The 22,381-nt window shown below is 35.9% G+C and overlaps 1 protein-coding gene across 8 annotated transcripts in view; it reads right to left on the reverse strand.

Annotated features, from left to right (window-relative positions):
• NUP58 (nucleoporin 58) overlaps positions 1 to 22,381 on the reverse strand; it is a 37,530-nt gene that overhangs the window by 2,116 nt on the left and 13,033 nt on the right. For 3 of the 8 annotated variants that reach the window (XM_062615188.1, XM_062615187.1, XM_062615186.1), the window contains 7 exons: positions 21,404 to 21,483; positions 20,614 to 20,732; positions 18,455 to 18,537; positions 15,517 to 15,718; positions 9,570 to 9,668; positions 6,615 to 6,710; positions 1,797 to 3,853 (listed from right to left, as the gene is read on the reverse strand). In XM_062615188.1, coding sequence (XP_062471172.1) covers positions 3,684 to 3,853; positions 6,615 to 6,710; positions 9,570 to 9,668; positions 15,517 to 15,718; positions 18,455 to 18,537; positions 20,614 to 20,732; positions 21,404 to 21,483 — 849 coding nt within the window. In that variant the 3' untranslated portion in view covers positions 1,797 to 3,683. Of the gene's footprint in view, positions 1 to 1,796; positions 3,854 to 6,614; positions 6,711 to 9,569; positions 9,669 to 15,516; positions 15,719 to 18,454; positions 18,538 to 20,613; positions 20,733 to 21,403; positions 21,484 to 22,381 lie in introns of those variants that run through there. The other 5 variants (XM_062615193.1, XM_062615191.1, XM_062615190.1 and 2 more) reach the window with 3 other exon arrangements.

The following is a 22,381-nucleotide window of genomic DNA, read 5'->3' on the forward strand; positions in this document are numbered from 1 at the left end:
CACCACCTCCATCCTTCTTTTAAGGAACTTAACTGCCTGGTTGGGTGGAGACTGCATGTCTGGGTCAAGGCTCCACGGACAGTGGCAGTGGGTAACTGCTGCCTTCCAGAGCAGCTGTGGGCATCAGCTCAGCATCACTGCCCTCCTCATGCCCAGCTGCTCACCTTCACAAGAAGTTGTAAAATCTACTACTGTAACACTTTAACCATCCACTGGAGTCTGGAGATACTGCCCAGTGTCGAAAGGCACTTACTGTGAGGGAACAGGGAAACAGCCTGACAGCACAATCCCAGCAATTAGTCCAAAACCTAATTTATCACTGAAAAGTTTGTGCATAGTCAGTTTTTTGATCTTATGAACCTAAATAAGAGTTTTAGGGAAACAAACTTTTATAGAGCGTATGTTATTTATGCTAAACAGCATGGATGGGGGTTTCTATACAGTTACTTTTAATTTCTCACTAAGAACCTAAAAGGTGCTTCCTTCGTATCTTCTACTGAGACTTTTCAGGTATTAAAACTAATAACACATGAGAGCCAATATGACTCATTCTGGATTTTTTTTTCTACTATGAACATGAGTTTCAATCTGGGAAAAACCAAAGAATTATCACTGACGAAGAGGGGAAAAAGGCCATTAAACTTACTCCTGAACTTTGTCTTAATTTTTAAAATGATGCTATAAAAGCAACTGAGGTTCAAAATGAAGTTATGTCATGAATACATAGATGGGGGGCTACAGCTGGGTTTGGATTTCCTGTGGCAAGGAAGATAAACGCTATTCACCTGCACTTTATTTGAACCTCCTCCCTCCCAGTCTGCAATGAAGCAGTAAGTTTGGCAGTATTTAGCTAGCCAGCTTCTCAGGAAGAAAGACAAGTGTGAGTGTAAAGAAAGTTTTGAGATGCTGGACCAGGGCGAGTATCATGAAGCAAACAATCTATGGCACAATGCTATCCTACCTCCTGAGATGTGCACTGTAGAGACAACAGTGAAGAAAAACCAAGTTACTTCTAGTGAGAGGTCACAAACAAATTTACAACACAGCTGCACAAGGTACAAATTAACAGAGAGCCACACGTTACATATACGACTTCAGTCTTCCTCTGGTACATATTTTTCTTTCTTTACAGAATAATCCAGACTTGATTTCATTTCATGGTGTTTTAAGTACAGGTCACCTTTTCACCCTGCCTTGTAGAAAACCACACCTTGAATGTATTTGTATTTTGCACTCTAATTATATTACAGGTCTCTAAATTAAAAATTATCCTTTGACACAGCATATACAATGTTGATCCCTGAAAATCATGGCTAAAGTCAGCCACCCAAGTAATATTCTGGGAATATAATTACTTCAAATCCCATTTTGACTTTAGTTTGTACTCCAGCATATGGCTATTCTATTACACAATCACTTTTTCATACAGGGTAAATTAAGGACATAATTGTTGCCTTCATGTGAAAAGAAACAGAATACTGGTACCCAGAAGGTTCCCACTGCTTTTGAATTTCCAAAGCCATGCCTAGTGCTGTGTTGCATTACAGCACGATGCACATTTATATAGCACACTGTGAAGAGATTCTAGACAAACCCACAACACAATACCTCCCTTCACCTCCCCTCCCCTTTCAAACCAGAGACCAAGGCCCTAACTTCAGCAAGATCAATTCTGCATTATATAAAATCTAGGAAAAACAACTGTTCGTATTAGCTGATGATGTTTTTGTTTCTCCAGTAACATGGGAGAACAACAGGAATTTATATTTCAAATAGGCAAATATGTATTACAAGGATCACAGCATTATTGTTTTATTGTTTTCACAATGCTATGTTGCACATATGGACAAACAGTACACATTCAGAATTATTTTCACAAATTAATACATTACAAGAGTCCAGTGGTTTAACATAACTATTAAAAAAAAGCAGTAAGGAATACAAACATTATGGTTTTGACTGCAGCCAAATGAGTTTTAGAAAGGGTTAAAATCCAAATAAACTGAAAACTTTATTTTTCCAAGTCATAAGAAACCCACATTATACCCTTTCCTAAGAGGCTGCTCACAAAGATGCAATAACAAACAATTATAAAAGTGAAGAATTCTGTGCTCAGTTTCCCTTAATTTTATCAGATCGAGTGATAAACTGAACATATGTCAAAGAGCAATCACTGCCGAAAGCAAACATCATTTCCAAAACATACTACAAAATGGTAATAACACTTTAAGAGAAAGCAAATGACTTGGTACTAGAAAATCGTATGCACTGTAACTGCTTTAGGAAAAAAGGTGCTTTTGTGAAAATGATTGTGAATATTCATTGGATGCACGTTATATACAAAACTACATAAAAAGCAACTCAGCTCCAAAGTTTCATGTTCTCACTTCAACCTGTATCTTTATTTGCACAGGTTCAACAGATCATTATTTCCTCCTTGTTTTCACAGCTATTTCTAGCGCACATCAAATGTGAGATGCAGCACAACAAGCTATGATGTTGTAACAGGCAAGGTTCATCAACTGCTGTTGCAATAGCTTTAACCTTCAAATTACACCATTTTCATCCTCCAATCTTTAGCAGTAACTGACTGTACGATACCTTGTACTGAAAGCAGATACGCAACTGCTCTTAAGTCAATACTAGCAGAACTGATGATAAGCTAATGAATCAACTCTGGTTTGTAACAGCTAATTCAGGTTTTCACTAGAATAGCATATCCTAATCCCTTCAATTGCAAGGAAAAGCACATCCAGGCTGACAACTCCCTGCTTGCACACAGACCATGTGGCATCCTGAGCTTTCAGCTGAAATGCTGTGATGCCCTACTGCTCAGCTCCAAGAAAAAACAAAACCAACCAGTTTGGGAACTTTACCTATGAAATGTCTTCGTCAAAATCTTGGATTCTTCTTTAGAGTTGGCTGCTAAATGGGTCAAGAAAAAAGGTTAAAAAAAAAAATCCAGCTACTAACCATTATTTACCAAACTTTATGAAATAGTAAACATTGTATTTCAGCTGGTTTTGAACAACAAAACACAAGAAGCAATGATGACACAGCCCAGGACCCACTATTTGAAATTCCTAGGAACATCAAGATAAGGGACCATGGAGCAACACTGAGAAACAAAACACACAAAGGAGACCTGTCTATGGGGCAAGGCTTGCACATCTGTATTTTATACATATATATATACACATACATATACACACAGATGTGTGCACTGTACTGTATATATTTACATCCATATACACAAAACCACCCTGAAGTAGATTTAAAGGCCATATCCAGGAACAGAAGATATGAACTCTAGTATTTGTACTAGAATATATTTTATCTGTACAAAAACCCAAATATGCATATATTCTTATGGTATAAAGCTTATTAACAAAAAATATTCTGCTACTAACATTAGGTTAAATAGATGGTTTTACAAGATTCTTTAATAATAATGCAGTATAGAATATTTCTAAAACTAGGGCTAAAAATAAAAATACGTAAACAGGTTTCTATTCACAAGAAAATAGCTGTTTAATATGACTTCATTTTGTATTTCAGACTAGGGAAGAGTAGCAAAACTTTTATAAATCTCCTGGGATGCAATTTAATCAATGCATCAATCTAGAAAAATAGATTTTTCAGACGAACAAAGTTGATTCACTTCCCCTTCCCTTTAGGGGTGCCTATCTTTTCCCTCGCTTGTTTCCAGCCGGAGGTTTCTTCAGCTGAAGAAGCTGCCCTCCTGTCCCAAAGCCTGCAGATGCAGGATTAGATACCCCAAATGTCAGGCCAGCTGATGCTGTGATGCCGGGATTGCTGAAGTTAAACCCAGATGTAGTCGAGCTGCCAAAGCCTTATGAGGGAGGGAAAAACATTATAAAACATAAGTTATATCAGGATTGCAAACTTGTTCTCCTTGGTGTTACGAACACCAGCCACTTTATTACCCATATTTGTAACATTTTATACTAACATGGATCTATGACAGTATGCCACATTGCTAACACACCTGACTTGCTATGACAACTGGTATTATAGCACTAACAGAGCCTACCTCAGCGGTTGTAAACAATTATATCCTACATCGCAAGTCTCATACCATTATCCATACAACAGTAGCACCCAAAAGTCCCACTGAAACTGTACAACAGAAGAACTGTAGCCTTTCAAGTTCTCAGTCTAAACATATTCTGCATACATAGGGTGAGAGGGAAGACAGAAGTACAAGCAGACCATTGCCCACCCACTTCAGTTACAGCAGGTAAATGGCAAAGCTGGGGTTGGAACTCCCAACCATGTGCCCTGCTGACTAGGCTACCTTTACCTGTCTTTATAATGTATGTGGCACAGACCACACCTTAAATGATATCCAGAAAAGGCTCAAAAGCCTAATCATAGAATGGTTAGGGTTGGAAAGGATCTTAAGATCATCTAGTCCTGTCCCGTCCCACCCCCACCCCCCCAAATTCTGTGGACTAATTTGTCTCTCATCCTAGTATATAAGGAGAGAAGCATATGCAACCGTTCCTACATTTCCTTGTGAATTCCAAATCCCAAGTACGATTTTCAGAAGAATAAAATTGTCCTACATCAGGGAATCCTCATGAATGAAAAAAAAAAAAAGATTGGTTTCCTATAGCCTTTGTATCTAAAAGCTGCTCACAGTTACACATGGACTGTATTCAGAATGTCCCATAACTCATATTCACCACCTTATTTTCCTAGGTTTTTCAAGCACAGGATTCAGAAACAAGATACAACTATCACACAATAACGCAAAGCAGAATATTGTTTCAGGATCCTCTAAATGTTGTTATCTAAGAAACGGGACATATTAAAAATAAAAAAAAAGATATATAATCAGGCTGGCTTCAGGCCTCAATTCAAACCCATTTACATATGCTCAATAAAACTAAATTAGAGATCATACGGAATCCATATCCATATGGTACTAGATTTTTAGATATAATAGATAAAAGTTAATGTGCTTCTGGGCTACTATTTTTCTATGGAGGTTTCTAGTCCATAATCCCAGTCTAGATCAGGATTTCATGACCACTTGATTTTATAAACACAAAATGACAGGAATGACATTTACTAATTTATATTCCAGGTTACCATGTTCTGTAGTGAGACCCTACAGATAACTGAAAACAATCATAATTTTATTGGGTCCAACTCCTTCACTGCTAAAGAGACTGGGGGCATTGGCACCATGACAAAGCCTGGTTTGAGAAGCACAGTGAAATGACACCTAAATTGTCTCTGCATACCACCAAGTAAGCTAAGACAGAATTGCTGCTTTTGATTTGATACCTCAGCAGTGGTGGACAACTGATCCATACAACTAGTTTTCTAATTATATTTTTTTTAATATATGAAAACCTAAATTATGTACTTCGTAACTCAGCAGCTTGAAATGTGGCAATATATTATTTATGGAACTATAACTTAATATAGGCTCAGGAAAAATGAGCTACAGGATAAAGATGTAAGCAGTGTAAGTTTCACTTGTTACTGATATGAAGTTAACTAAGCAAAACCAGGTTGATGCTTAGACCCTGCACATTGCAAAATAAGCAATATTCTATCAAGAATTTACTATACATTATTATACATTCATGCGTGTTACCCAGCCATCTTAGTAAGCTATTTCCACCTTACAGTACAAAGCTTAAGGTACTTCATAAGTCTAATCTGACAGCATAACACATCACTAACCAGGGAAAAAACAAAGCAAAATTAAACGCATAGCACGTAACAAGATGCTCATCCAAGCTAATGTACTAATAAATACCAGACATTTGTTATATTTGTATTGATAGCAGTTAAACATTTTGCTTTTAAAAAAGAAACATACTACACCAAAAGCCAATCCAAGGAGACATGATATTCCTAGCTGCCACTGAAGAAAGACTGTAAGAGAAACTATAGTATTGGCTTCAGATGAAAGCTACAGTAGTGACTAAGATTTCAGAAATCCGAGTTAAGGAGCAATTGCATCTGTATTTTCTCATGACCAATAAAATGAAACCAAAAAACCACAATGAGTAGAGTAGTGCCATTTCCACAGACAGGTTTTCAAAGCAGTTAGATCAATGAATTATGGAGGTATACAGGCATACAGTACCTATAATTTCCTATTCAAATAGAAAGGATAAGCACATAAACACTTTTAAGGAAACCTGGGATTCTAAATAGTTATTTTAACTTTACTTGTAAAAACAGGAAGTCAAATTACTGCTGTATTTGTCACAAATTGCTACATTAATTTCAACAGGTTAGTAACTGTATAGTCTATGCAGTCAAGTCGTAACTGCATTTCTGTGCCTCACACAGCATCTGATCCAATCTGATACATCTGATCTGCTTCCACTCCTAATTAAACAGATACCATAGAACAGGAAAAAATAATACTGTCTACCTAGGAGATATTTAACAGAACCCTAAAAACTCTGAAAATGTGTATTTAGCAAGTAAGTAGTTACATTAATGGTTATATACACATGCAACTTTAGGCACATTTGTTTCAGTAGCTTTTTTAGATTTGATTGCATCAGTTTATAACACTTTTTGCTTTAAGATAAACTTGAATTCAAGAGACAGAAACCAACCTGCACTTAGACTTCCTGATGGTTTACTTGAAGTTCCAAACCCAAATGATGATGCTCCTGTGGCACTACTTCCAAAGGCAGAGCTACTTCCAAATCCTAGTAGAATAATAGTAAAGACACACAACAAAAAAATTACAGACACAGCAATTAAAGACACGTATGTTTTGGGCAAGTATTCTAAAACCAAACAGAACCTTAAGCCTTATTTGGTAAGCAAATATTCCTAAGATTATTGCCTCAATAGTTTTTCATTCTCAACACAGCACTGTGTTAAGAAAACAGTGCAAACAGGAAGGCATCAGAGAAAAACACACAAAATATAGAACTAAGTAAAGGAAAAGCTATAAAAAAAAAAAAACCTACAAAAACAGGTGATTAAACTATCAGTTCATGAAATTGCTACTGAATTGCTGTTAAATTGGCAAGAAAACGGTAACCAAATGAGGCAAACCTAAGAATTAATACACAGGTTACAACTTCTATTATGGAAAGCTGTAATCTTCATCAACGATAAAAAATTAATTCTCCATGCTTAAAGATTTTCTTCAGTTTAGGAAGAAACCACAAAATAGGTTAAATACAGAACAGAAACATAATTTCACAATATTCAATGTGAAAAATCATCACATAAGGACAGCCATAAACATACAGCTGTACTAAAACTAATTGTTAATTTTGTAATTGACATTTATAATTTCATAATATAAATTTCATTATTTCACACCGTGAGACCCCTTTCAAAGCAAAATTAAGTTGGTATTTGAAGTTTGAGAAGGATGCCAGACAGGAACAGAAATATATCCTCCAATTTTGGCTGTCTTAAGAGGTTTTCATAAAGAGAAAACTATTTATACTTGAGGAAATTATGCCCTAAAGTTTCAAATGTCAGAGAAAATACTTGTATTTTACTGAAAATTGAGCTGTTTCTTTATAGAAGTAATTTTTAGATTTTAAAACAAGTAAGGATTAAACACACTATCTGAAGCAGTGTTCTCTAGTCTTCCACAGTTTCTAAATCAAGTTAAGTTTTAAGGGTATATAATGGCAATTATAGTTTGAATGCAAGATAGTTTATTTAAATGATACACACTTTGTCCCACCTAGCTTGAAATTATTTATCAATGGCCAGGACAAGGTGACTGAAAATATTTAATGAAGCATAGAATCTATACATTATATGTCTTATATACCTAAATGTAAAAGCCTGTGTTTATCACTGACAAAAAAAAAAATAAATCACAATTTCATGGAAAGAGCAAATTTTCCCAATTAAAATCGTACTTCAAGAGTATACATTAAAAATTGTCCTGTTAAAAAAAAAAGCCCTAAGATCAAAAAGTAAAAAAAAAACAAAAAAAAACAAAACAAAAAAACAAACAAACCCTCAAAAACAAAAACCAGAACCCATTATTCTGCCAATTTGTTTCCAAGAGTACACCTACAGGGTAGTTTGCATGTATCCCTTTATTCTTCTACATTTGCTTCTGTCAGATAGCCGCCTTGGTTTGTCAAAAGATCAAAACTTCGCAAATTAACAGTGAGCAGGTGAAATGCAAACGAATACCTTTTGCTAGTTCTTTTTGCAGAGAACTAGCAAAAAGAACACAATTTAGGCCTCCAAGATAAGACTAGAAGCAGTTGTCTGTCAATTTAAAAGAAAGTGTGCTTTAATTTACATTGTAAATTAAAGATTGTTTATATATGTTCACCAATCTTGCCAGCCTCTTTAGTTAAAGAAGAAGAATTCTATGTTGTGGTGGGGTTTTTTTGTTTGTTTTGCTTTGTAATAAGGCATTTAAAGTATTGTGGAAATGACCTGGTAATTCAGAAATACTTTCCTTTTACCCCACTATTCTCAGTTATTTTTCCTGTTTAGGTGTACAGACTTTTGTTTATCTGAAAAAAATTAAAAATCTGATGGGAAAGGATACAGGTAAATTTAAAAAATCAATTTCAAGACAATTATTTAAGGTAAAATTGATGTACCATTCAAGTTACATCATCTTTCCAATACTGAGTGATGCATAATTATTTTAAATACATTACAACACTGATTCACATGTTCAGCTCATAAAGAGGCAAAAACATAGGGATGTGGACCGAAGCTGCAGAGAGGAGAAAGAAAACCCACAACACATATGTTTGTGCTCAGCAGATGTAACTATTTCCTTTGCAGACCTTATACAAAAGCTTCAGAGGACACTAGCGTCTTCTGACTCGCACCATAGGAACCCCTGACCTATATAGATTGGAAATTTACACACAGATTAGATTTTACTATCATTAAGATTCTACTCGTACTTCTAATACTGAGAATTCATTACATTTGAAGGTCTCCATACTTTTTTCTTATTACTATCTACTCTCTTACTGTCATGTGTCCTCCTGGAATACATCCCCCATCAGCACTATGAACATTTTGATGGGTAATTTCCCTTCACTTTCAGGTGTTGCTTTTTCAGCTTTAAGAGGGATTTCTTTTCTACCTCAGCACTGAGGGATAGAATAACAGCTAAAGCAAGCATGCTTCAGCAAGCAGGATCCCAGAACTGTAGTAATTTTTTAGCATTTATTCTTATCTTAGTCCAAGCAGAAATGAATCCCCTTACAGTTAAAAATTGTACATACAGGTGAAAAACTTCTATGGAGCAGCTACAGCATGATCCAATGTCTCAGACGCCTAACTTTCATATATGGAAAATTAAGTCAAGTTGTAGTTACAAAAGGAAGTACTTGAACAGAACTTCTACGAGATTACTTCATCCTGTTCATTCTGGGTTTTTACTGTAATGGCTTCTCAGCCTTAGCAACTCCTTCTGCAAGGCATGAAGAAGTCTGGAAAGTCCAGACTGCCAAATTTTAAGGTCTTTCCTGAAAGAGATCATCCTCTTATTGCAAGAGATTCAGATGTGCGGTATAATAATTCAATGAAAGATTAGAAAAGTTAAAGTGTACCTCCAAGGCTTGAAGAACCTAAGCCACTTGATTGCAAGCCAGTGCCAATACCTGAGCCGAATGGCGTTCCAAAACTAACTCCCAGAGATGGCTGTGGCCCTGGTATAAAAAAAATGAAAACAAACTTGCCTTACTCTTTTATAGTAAAGAGGTCCTTTATTTATTTATTCAAGTATTTTATAATGTGAACATTGTTTCCAACAAACCCCATTAAAATCTCAAACTTCACCTCATCAAAATTCCTCACTTAACTGCCCCTATGTCCACTTGGTAAAAAGCTAAGCCACTGATTGTAATAGGGTGAAACTAGTCAGAGCAAATAACATCATTTAGTATTTTTAAAAGTTAACCAGTCTCCCCTTAACTTTAAAACATAAATTTGAACCTTGAGAGGACTCATAGGTAACAATATTTTGCAATCAGAATAAGGGAAAACCTCTGAATTAAAAAGGTAAGAACTGAAACTAATGTAACTAAAGCTACATTACCAGAAGTTAATTTAATAAATAGGAATCTTCAAAACTACTCAAGTATTCCATCCAAATTTAAACAGAACACTACGATAAAAAACAAGACAATGACTTTATTTTATTAAATTTATTGTTCATTTTTAAGCAAGTCAATTACACAGTAACATGACAATTCAATTCTTTTGCACACAAGTAATAACGGAGTTCTGTTAAGCTCTGCTACATAACACCATTCAATAAGGTAAACTAGTCAAACCACCTGTTCAAATAAACATTTACAAAAGGCACAGTTCTGTGTACCTTAATGAATTAGATACATTCAAAATTTCAGAGTCAGAGTTTGTCCCATAATTTAAAAAAGTTGACAGTACTTTCCCTGCGTATTCACACTAAAATGCAGGACTGTCAAAAAACATTTTCAGTCTGCCAAGATGAAATTTACAGCCTCAGTTCCCTTCTTTTTTCTTAACCCCTTAATCTTGGGGAATAAAGAAACAACTTGCTAGCCCATCACTAACACATTTTTTAAAAAATCTGATAAATAATATATTTTGACAGTTTTCACAGTACAATCTTATATTCCTTTTTAAAACAGTTTCCAGTGCACTAAAAAGTTTAACCATTGAAGATAAAATACAGTGCCAAACTCTTAATCCACAGACATTCACACCTTTCCTCAAGATAAAGTATGTTCAAAGATGGAGAAGGTTATGTATTGTATCTATGAAAGTGATGATTTCTTTAAATATTGCTATAAATCTCAGATGATTTCTGCCTTTTTCCTAAATCATTCTCACATTTGGGCTTCTTTTCATTCAAAATTTCTTCATACTATGAAGTTTCCCATTACTAATATTTATCTAGAGTTTTAAAATATAAATATTTCCAGCTTCTAAAATCACTTCAGTATTTGAAGATTTAAATGGAAAATCATTTTGAATCAAGTGAAAGGCACTGTATGTTGAAAAGTAACATTTTAGCTAGGAACACAATATTCTTATGTGATCCAAGCTGAATGATATCTGTATTCTCAAAGTAGTGCTAAACTAAATTTTAAAGGCAACGAAAGTTGTTAGCTTTCACTCTCTGCTTAGCAGGGAATGGGTTGGGAAAACCAAACTATTTTTTTTCAATTTAAAAAACATATCAGATGTTGTAATTACAAATTTTCCCATTAATTTTAAACTAAACTTGTTTACATCCAGTTTAAATACTGATACACCTATCCCTAGCAGCTCTTTAAAAGTAAGAAAACTGCTATCAATAAAAAGAAACAAAAAACCTACACAAGTCAGTCATCTAATAAACTAGAAGAACCTCAAAACAGATATCCAGTTCCTTCTCAAGTGCACAGGTTTCTATCTCAGTAGGAGGCACTGTTAGTGGAAGACCTTAAAACAAAACAATACAGTCCTCCAGGCAAAGCTTTTTACCAAATGTAATTTTTTTTTAGAGCCAGTAAAAAACACCTCAGATCACGTAAAACAGGATCTTATGCTTTAGGCTAACAAGCTTTTCATTGAGCAACAGTATATGATATTTGTTGATTTTGTACCATAACGTTCTGAAGGCATCATCATTACTTACAGTTTTTGTAAGTAAACATAATTTTCAATAGCAAAAAACTAGTAATAAAGATTCTTCAATGCCAAAAGTACTAGCAAAAAAAAAAAAAGTGCACTTCTGGCTGTTACAGGTATTAGACAAATTCATTATAACAAGTACTTTAACATTAAAACTTGATATAGATATATTTGACATTTCAATTTAAAGAACAGGACCCACTGCAATGAGCCCAGACAGGTCAGCCAGATTTCCTAAAGTGACATTCTGCAATTTTTTTGAAATCACAGCTGGTCCTAACAGTGAACAAATTTAATGTCACAACTTAGATCTGATTCTGACACAGTATCACACTGACTAATTTTAATCAAGGTTAATATCAAATCACACAATAAAAAAATTTAAGTGCTATAAAGATTTCAGTATCCTTTCCCATGAGCACTTCAATCTCATAGTAAGTCAAAGTTTAACAAAGTGTGCTAATAGCTTGATAATGCTTTGACTAACTCTGCACTTCACAAGTTAAGGAGAGAGTACCTAAGTTGTTGTGGGGGTACTTTTTTTTTTAGAGGAGGAAAGGTGATCTTGAAGGACAGCATTTCTGTAAGACAACTTTGTCCCATTTCAGCCTCACACATTCACAGCTCTTGTTTCACTAGGCTTTAGTTTCCTTTACAATCTTTTACTTTAGTCCCATCAATAATAATAGGTAGACTAGCCACCTCATTTTAAACTTCCATGCTGTTCAAGATTGCTCAGGGAAGGTGAAAGTGAGGCACCTAGCTGCTACTGCGCAATGCATGACCAGCCTCACTGCTACCGATAAAGCTGTGCTCAGAGCAAAGTGCTAAACTAGGGAGAAAGGTTGTTTGCAGGCAAGACTTAAGCATAATTACAATAAACCTAGCTTCAAAAAACTGCACAAAAAATTGTGCTCCAGTGTGCACACCACGGTCCTGGTGGCCCGATTATCTATCCCAGGAGACCATTGGAGTACATTGCTCCCTCTTTCTTCCATACGGCCAGGATCCGCTGGCTTTATTTTTCAAGAGAAGCCAGACATGTCTTGGCATACAGAGAGAACATAAATAGGGTGCATATCTACACCCATGAACTGGGGAAAGATTCCCTGATCCCACAGCTTAGATGTAGCTACTAAACTTTTGACTTCTGAACACATATTTAAAATAAATTATTTAACTTTTCCAAAGAAAAAAAATCCCAGTAACTAACCCTAAATTAATCTTGCAAAATAGACTTAACCATGTAAACATCAAATTTTTTTTTTAAAAGACTAAACATCCTGATCCCACAATACTGGAGTACCGTATAGTAGATTTTAGTCAATAATTTTAAAGCCCAGATTAATTTGTTTTATTCTTATCTTCAAGAACAGCAACAGCAGGTCAAGTGTTACACAGACATTCCCTACCCCCCTTTACATATACCTCAAAGACTATCAAGTCTTTTTTCTCATAACCTCCTACAATCCTTCATCTATCCCACTCTTCAGGATCTAGATCTTGCAGAGAAATATGCATGACTAACTTCTAGCAGATAGTTTATCAGCCATAACATAATACAAGGTTAAAACATGAAAACATTTGCACTTGTGCAAATGGCCATCTGAAAACTCAAAAAAAGAGGAGGCAGTATTTAAATATTTAATGTTCCTGCAAAACTGGACGAATAGATTTTTTTTTTTTCCACTAAGAGCAAGACAAAAAGTGGCAGCCTTAATCTGAAGCTAAGAAGTTTCAGGTAAGTTGTTAGGAAAAAGTCATGCACTGAAATCAGTCATTTAGGGAAGTTGTGAAACTTTCCTTTCCAGCAAGCTTTTAAGACTTTAAGATAACTCTGAAATAGTTCAGGCCTGACTAGTCCTGCTTTTCAGCTAGAGAAATAGAAATTATGACTTCAAGACACATCTAACCCCAGGTTCTAAGAGTTTTAAAGTATTCTTGAAGTGCTACTCAAAACATCAATCTGCATAAAGTTCTCCAGATCCTCAAGTGAGTTGCATGGTGGATAACAGCATTCCAACCCAATAAGTAGTAGACCAATTATCTACATTTGTTGGCATGCTTGCCAACTTCTGTTGGCAAGTTAATGACTTTGTTCTCTCTGCCTCCCTCTTGTAGTTGGTGTATTTTCGGCTTTGGAAATACTCTGCCAAAATAATCAACCAAAATCCTTGCCCCCAAAACCAACCCATGCACACTCCCACTTGCTCCTTTCACTATGAAATACCTCAAGGTACAAAGTCACCTTACCTCAGGTGTATTGGTACAGGCAAATTCTGCCTTTCCCTCCCCTCCATCCCTCTTCACTCCTACTTTTAAGAGGATATTCATAAAGTCATGCCATAAGTGGCATCAATTTAAGTTCTCTTGAATCTGGACTAATAAAGAGGAAATTCAAAACACTCACCCCAATTCATGAAAATTGCATGTATAACTTTAAATGTGATGTTCTAAATATAAGACTTTCATATACAAATAATCCTGTAATGACCATGGAGAGTATTTAACAAAACAAACATAAGGAAAAGGATGAAGGGAGAGGGAACTACTTCGGCAACATTAAGCTGCACAAGCCATGCTTCTATCTGCATTAAAAACCCTGATGTGTGACGTTACATTATCTCATGTTTTCTGTTAAAAAGTCAGACTCTTGCATATGTCACTTCTACAAAATTTTCATAGATTAACATAGCAACAGGAAGACTGTGATCTATGATGGAAATCTAGAAAACATTTCATAAAGACTTCTTTTTTTCTGTATTATTAAAAATATTTTGGCATATTTGTTTTTTAAACCCATCTCCTTGCTGTTTAGAAGGACCAGGGCAGGAAGCATATTATAATTTTCCTTTTATGGAGAAGGCAAGGACACCCTAGTAATTTGTCAAACTTAGGGTGGCTGCTGCATGGTCTCTAAAACCATTCAAAATATGACTGCTACTCTAACACAAGAGACGGAAAATGTGCTAATATGACTTCCAGTACACCTACGATAAAAAACATTTTAGAAAATGGATGGTAGAATGAAGTTACCTATGATTTTCATAGTTTAGTGAATATCCATGTTCAAGTAAAATTAAATGGATTTTATCTTGTTTCTGTTAAATGAGTAACTACCAGTTCAACTCTCTACATTCAGGAATCCTCTCTGAAAAGTGTTGGTTAGCATAACAGTGTCAACTAAGGTGCCTCAAGTTATCTCCTTTGCCATACATATCCATTCTGCATTAGCAGTGGGTCATGTATTTCCTCTGTTTTGGTCTTCCTCTTACACACATGCACAAACAGAACCACTGATCCACTCTGCTTTCTCTAGTATTTATTTGTAACAGCAGAACAGCCAGCAAAAACTGCTCCAACATCACCCTGACAAAGGAGTTAGCTATAGAACAGTAAGTCAGGCATCTGTCTTCCTACTCTAGAGATGTTTGCTCCACTATCCTTCCTGCTCTACAGCATTTTTCATTTTACAGTTCCAAAGTGCTATATAAAAAAATGCATTATTAATTTTACATAAGAAAAAGGTAATATGCATTTAGATATTCTCTCCTCACCATTTTGTAATAATTTACTATAACCATACAATTCTGGAAAGAGGCTATAGTATGAATATTCAGAGATGTTACTGAAGAGTGGAGACTCACATTCCAAGGGGTAAGTTAGAACAATACAGTAAATATCACTAATACAAGTAAATTCACAAGATTAAGTATCTGCTGTATAATTATTGCTAAGTCTACCCTGCATTTTTCTATTGGCTATGTTTCAGTAACTTTGATCATCACAACGTTTAGATTTTTAGTCTAACACAAAGGAAGACTTCATAGAAAATTTTACACAAATTTACTACTGTTGCAACACTAATAATCTATAACTTGAATGCACTCAGACCTGTAGCAGGCTGTTGCTGCTGAGTAAGTGTTGCAGCCATCGCAACGGCTGCTGCATTTGGTATGTTGCTGAAAGGGGTCGGTCCAGTGGTAACACGTGGCGCGCTCTGCCACTTCTTAGCTTCTGTTCGTCTTGCCTCAAACACATCCATGGCATCTCCCAGAAAGGTTTTCCTGTAGCCAAGGTATTGGTCTTTGAGCATCTGAAGGGGGTGGGGGAAGCCATTTTAGTTCAGTATATTTGACATGAAACCTTAACTTAATAGGGAAAGAGATGTTAAGTTAGTAATAACATTTCCTTAAAAAGAAAAAACAAAACAACCCCCAAAAGTAAAAGATAAAAACAAAAGCCCCCCACATCCTAAAAGGACCTAGTCAGGCTATGAGCTGGAGAGAGCTACAGCCAGAACAGTTCCTTACTTAAATCCTGCAGAGCAGTCAAGCATAATAGAGTAATATACTGAACGATACCAAAGTCCAGTATCTTAAAGAGTTGATATAAATCAGCACAATTCAATTTGTATTGCTGTACTAGCTGATAAAAGAGGCAAAATACAGCCACATTACTAGCTTATAATATAAAATAAAAATACGTTCTTCAGCACTATCCTTTCTGCATGTAGTCTGCTTTTGCTCTTTTCACCTTCACCTGTATTTCTTTTTTAATGCAAATTTGAAGAAACTACTAGAATTTTAGAATTCATTCATTTCTGATGTATTTCATCAATGATGTAATGCAGTGGAAATGCAACAGGTCATTCTGCTTTCGACTAACAAGTAGCCCAAAGCTGTTGTGTTGTGCTCCCTCTCCCCTTGCCTACATGCCCCTTCCCCCATCTAAATCCACTTCATGGGGAAACACCTAGCCTGGCCTGCTCATCATGAGCTATTCCTGTCTGTTCCAGATGAGGGAAATAATACCTCAGATAACATAAGAATAAATGGCTTCAATTAAAGAATTCTTTCCATCTTCTAACAGAGAATCCCTAAATGTAATTTATTAAAGCCAAAGTAGGTTCAATTGGATTTTACAGAGGGCACAGGAAGTCCTGTGTTCCTAGCTAAGGATATGTTTGGTTCTGAGAAGAGAAGCTTACAGTCCAAAAACTGACTCAGGATTCAAATACCTGTAATCCTAAATCTATCAGCAACAGTAGGAAATACAGGGAGAGAAAGAATGACGCAGTAACACATCAGAAGTGCTGCCTTTGGCAAAAAAAAAAAAAAAAAGGCCATCTGCAGAACTCTTATGAGATGCAATACAATGCCACACTGACTGACAAATGCCATTAGACATTGTAGAGCAGTTCTTAAGGCTAATCTATGCAGAATAATTTAATGACATTCTCTACCTGAACTGTACCCAAGCACATTCTATTCTTCACTATCCTTGGATACAGAATGTATCTATATGTTCATATATTATATGAATATATTTAACAATCAGCCCTGTGCAAAGATGTTTCAGGCTATATTTTTCTATAACTTCAGACCTTTGAATCAAAGCATATGTGCAAACCAGAAAGCCTACTTCAGGCAAAAGAATGGATTGTGGTCACAGGTCTGCTTTCACAAACCATATCACAAACATCAAATAAGGCAGACAGCAGTTTCAAAGCTGCTCTCCTCTCCTATATGATAAACTAAAATAAAACAGTCAGAATGACAGATCCAGTTAAGCAATACATCAATTTCCTGATTTTTGAAGCTTTAGTTATAATTGTGTCTCTCACAATATCAGCTTTCATGTCCAGATTAAATCTCAGAATTCCTCCAAAGAAAGAAATACCCTCAAACCAACCCCTTAATTTTGGGTAATAGGATACTTCTCAAACTGAAGTAGTCTTTCCTATTCAATCATGTTGCCAAGGAAGATACTATTTCTTCTACTTGCATACTAATCCAGCTCTTCTTACTGAATGGCAGCAACAACAAAAACAAACAAAACAAAGACCGTGTCATCGCACAGACCACTGTATGAGTTTTAGCCTACACTTGGATCTCAGAAGTGAAAAGCCCAGAACACATCTGGGACCCTCTTTTGTGTAATTCTGCTGATATGATGGAGGAGCTGACACACTCTGTATCTGGTACCACAACTGAGTTAACTCAGCACAAACACCTGATGGCAGGTAGCTGTCAACCAGCAACTATCCACACTGACAGAAGCAACATGATGCAGTGCAAGCAATTAAATTAATTCCCAATCAGTTCCCATTAAGGAAGCCACTTAGCAGAAACAATCCTAAACACTTGTACTTTTCTCCAAGGGGTTCTGAAGATTAGTAAAAATTATTGATTGCAAGACACTGAAATTTTCTCAGTCCAGAACTGTAAATAGGAAATTCAAGCTGGAGCCCATGACAGTAAAACCAAGCCTAACCAGGACTTCTGAAACATTAGCATTTTTTCCACAGTCCTCTTTATCCATACATATGACTTTCCACAAAAACCAGGTTGAAAAGGCCAGAACACAACTCGCACCAACATTCTTTGGTATGTCAAGAAACCTTACATATGAATGCCTACTTTCTGTTACCTATTTGTGTAAGAGCACATTTAGATCACTTTTGCTTGAGATCAAAAGGCCACTGGGCAAAAAGCAAAACATGTAAGCATGAACTCAAAGACAGACATTTCAAAAACTGATCAGCAATCGGAAAGGAAAAGCAGTCAAATGAAAAACATTTTGTAACCTAAATTATTACGGTCAGTTGTTATCATCCCTGTAAGTAAATAATTTAAATTAGACTTCAGAGGAACAGAAGTTACTTTTTCAATCAAAGCACTTCTCCAGGATAGTATGAACATTTATAAAGCAGTTAATTTAACAGAAGAGAAGGGAAAAAAAAGAATACCTGAATATATATTATATCTTCAAAAAGTGACTCTTCGTAGTTCTTTCACTAAATACACAGGAATACATGAAAACAACATACCTTTACATTTTCATGTATTGATTGAAGTTGTGCAGCTAAAGCTACAAACGTCTGATAGATTTTCTGCATTGCCATAGACAAATCTGCAAGAGGCATATAAAATACTGGTAAGCGACAATCATACTACAAGTAGGCCACCCAAAACTCATACGGCACAAAGCACAAAAACAATTCCATGAGAACAAGTTCATGTCTATAAAAAAAAAGAAAAAAAAAGGTTATGAGCAATTGGGTGGCACAAGTCACCCAAGGTCTGCTTTTTGAAAGGGCTTCAAGCTTGCTTTTGAGAAGTACCCTTTTCTCAGACTTATTTTTATACACATGCTAATTAGTTTCCTATGATTTTATCATTCAGCAAGCCTGAAAAAAATATCATTTAACCTAACTTTGCCTAATTACACAGGAACATTTTACTTCCCTGGTTTTTACATAAATATAGTTGACTAAGATTTTCTTATGTTTGTGTGCATTTTCCATTCTGACTTAAAGCACAGGTAAGTGTTCAGTTGATTTTACCTAAGAGAAAGCAGTAGAATGGAAGCTTTACTTACATTTTAAAGACATTATTAACAAGCATCACAGGAACTCTTACTCTAGCACTACCCACAAGTGCATCAGAGAAACACAATGGAGAGCTTCTTGCCTACATGAAGTCTTAATATTTAGGATTTTCTATTTCCCAAACAGGTATAAAAGTGTTTTCAGTGCACTGACACAACTAATACAAACTTTGGGATTAAAGGGGAGATCTCAAACATTTTGACAAAAATTAAGAACCTGCTGATAAAAATATGCTTTTCTGAACAAAGCACTGAAACAATGTACCGAAATGGAGAACAGAAAAATGCTGAACGAGGAAAGTGCTCAAGCATTTTTCCACTCTGAAAATATCTGCTTCTGCATCTCCTCTGAAGATGCATATAACCTACTGAAATGCAAATAGTAGCTATCAAGTTCTTGAAGACGGCATAGGTCTGCTACCAATGATTCTTGAACTGAAAGGTCTGCCTCTCCATAAGGCAATTTCTCCATTATAATTTGCATTTCTTTCTGAAAAAAAAAAACATCAAAGCTGTGGAATAAATCTCATGCCAACTTTCAGGTCTGTGGAGGCACTGGTATCTAGGAAGACTGGCTGCTAGTTTCCAGAGTCTGGAGGCAATTTATTGACAATGAATACTAGACATTTAAAAATTTTCATTCTGGGTCATGGTTTCCCATATGGTAAAGCCTATATATGCAACAGTGTTGACTAGATCACTAGATTATCTGCAGGCAGACCGAGTGTGTTGGCACAACAGACTGAGCCTTGCGCACACAAGGAACCTTTGGATTATAGCAGAAACTGCTGAAAAACATGATGAAAAATCTGTTAAGGCATTCCTCACGTAATCCAAACGGACAAGAAGATCACATCAGAAGATACAGGACCTCATGATTCAAAAGATCTTCCATTCTGGAAGCTAGGTCTGGACAGTTCTCTGAATTTTGGCATAAAAGGTTCAGAGTCTATGGAACATCCTGATATTCACAGGATGGTAAAGTATTATTTGGCACAAAAAGACATGCACTTGAAATCATTGCTTACTGCAGGAGATATACCTAGAATGGCCTAAAAAAATAAAGATGTCTATGATCACAGAAATGGTAACCAACCAGAAGCCTACTGTCCAGGGGTCAGTATTGTCTGACCAGAAAGATTCTCCCAAGACTGGACAATGTGGCATCAAACAAGACTAGATTTTCTCAGTCAGATCTGAAGGCAGTACCAAAAGGCTCCAAACTGAGGAAAAGTCCCCATTTTGATCTGGACCTGGCAGAGCAGTCACACCTGTCTGGTCAAGACAACCCAGTGCAAGGTAAGAGGTGCCAGATATCAGCCTTATAACAGCTAGATGCTGAAAGGAGGGAGATGGATGTAGTGAATGTCAAAACAAATCAGGCTTACAAATTACACCTCAGAAACTGGATCCATCTTAAAAAGCTCAATAACCTTTATGAATTTAGTCTTCACGTTGAGCAACTGCAGAATCTGTCTGAAAGCTTATTTCTGTACATTAAATAAGAAAAGCCAATAATAACGAAAGAAGATTTAAGTTTTTTATAGGTACAAGATTTCTTAATGTTTAAGGATGAAACATTAAAATTTAAACATTTACCTTGTGGAGTTATGTGTGAATTATTTGCTTGAGTAGCAAGATGATTTTCCAGTTCTTCTATTTGTTGCCTGTACTGTTGCAGCTGTACCTCAAACTGTTCAACCAAGATTCTGAAGTAGCTAGATGAGTAAAAACAATAAAATCATATGATTAAGCCTCTTAGTTTGCCACTTTTAAAATCCAATCTATATCAGCTGCCAATTTTCATTTGAATAATTGCGACAGTTCTGTTCTGACATTCTTAAGTCCCTCTACTAGTGGAAAGAGTAAAGACTATTTTTCATGTCAATGAGATAAAGACAAATTAAACGTAAAAATAAAACACTGATTCTATGAATCATTCAGTACAAATGTTACAAGAAGCAGAAAAAAATCCTCATATTATGAAGTTCATAGAATCATAAAATGGTTTGGGTTGGAAGGACTTTTAAAGGTCATATAGTTCACCTCCCCATAACGACCAGGGGCATCTTCAACTACATCAGGCTGCTCAGAGCCCCATCCAACCTGATTTTTAATGTTTCCAGGGATGGGGGATCTACCTCTCCAAGCAGCCTGTTCCAGTGTTTCACCACCCCCATCATAAAAAATTTCTTCTTCCTATCTAGTCTGAATCCACCCTCTTTCACTTTAAAACCATTAACCCTTGTCTTGTTGCTACAGGCCCCACTAGAAAGTCTATCTTGTAAGCCCTTTCTTAAGTACTGAAAGGCTGCTGTAAGGTCTCCCCAGAGTCTTCGCCTCTCAAAGTTACACTAGCGACTATTTGTTATGAATAACAGTAACTCACTCTGCTGGGGCTGTATTTTCATGCTGGAGACCAGGAGGAGTTTTCTGTGTTCGTAAAGCTATTTCTGCATTCTTTAGCTCCTAAGTAAATAGGGAAAAATTAATAAAAAATAAGGTTCTGCATGAAGTGTTCAAAAAAGGAGAGCTACAACTCTGTTCATTCACATGAAATATTTTCTTCACATATTTAAGTTAACATTGCAACAGAATCTCAGCAGAAATTCTTCAAAGACTAGACTGCCAGCAAGCTGGAGAACTGCAAATATCAACAGAAATTTGTGGACGGAACAAACAACAAGAGATAATGACATCGAGGAAATAGTGCACTAAATTGTCAAATAAGATGTAACTTTTGTTGTATTTCAGAAATTCTGCTACAATTATGGATGGAGAGCTAGGAGTTAAAAAGCAATAATTAAGTGCAAGGAAGCAACATGCCTAAAAGAAGAAATACAACAAACCCCATTATTTAGCCTTAACAACAACAAAAAGTGATTAAATAGTTCAGAAAATGACTTAGAAATGATCTTTTTATTGATGAACATTACAGCATTCCCTTCTGTTTAATACTAATAACTCTACCATTATGAATTTCTCAATGACTAGTTCTGAGATTACTCTGAGCCACATCATACATATATGAGAATACTGGTAACAAGTTTTTGTTTCCACAGAAAACTGTTGGCAAGACACAAGCATAGAGTACTTCCTTTTGGCATTGCAAGACACAGAAAAATCAAACATTTTACTTTAGAATAAAATATCTAACTGACAAAATAAAAAGTGGTACAGAACTTAACTTGAAAAGCACTTGCATCAAAACTTGAGCTCAAACTGGTTGCACAGTTAAGATGCAGACTGGTGGACAGAGGTGTGACTCAAGCTCACTACATGAAGACTAGCACTAGTTATTTCATTGCTGTTGCACTTATCTGAAAATACTGACATCACAGATTTAGGCCTCTCTCAGTAACTTCAA

This window comes from Pezoporus occidentalis, unplaced genomic scaffold (genome assembly GCF_034315485.1).
Source record: "Pezoporus occidentalis ecotype Australia unplaced genomic scaffold, CSIRO_AGI_Poc_V1 ctg18, whole genome shotgun sequence".
NCBI classification, from domain to species: domain Eukaryota; kingdom Metazoa; phylum Chordata; class Aves; order Psittaciformes; family Psittacidae; genus Pezoporus; species Pezoporus occidentalis.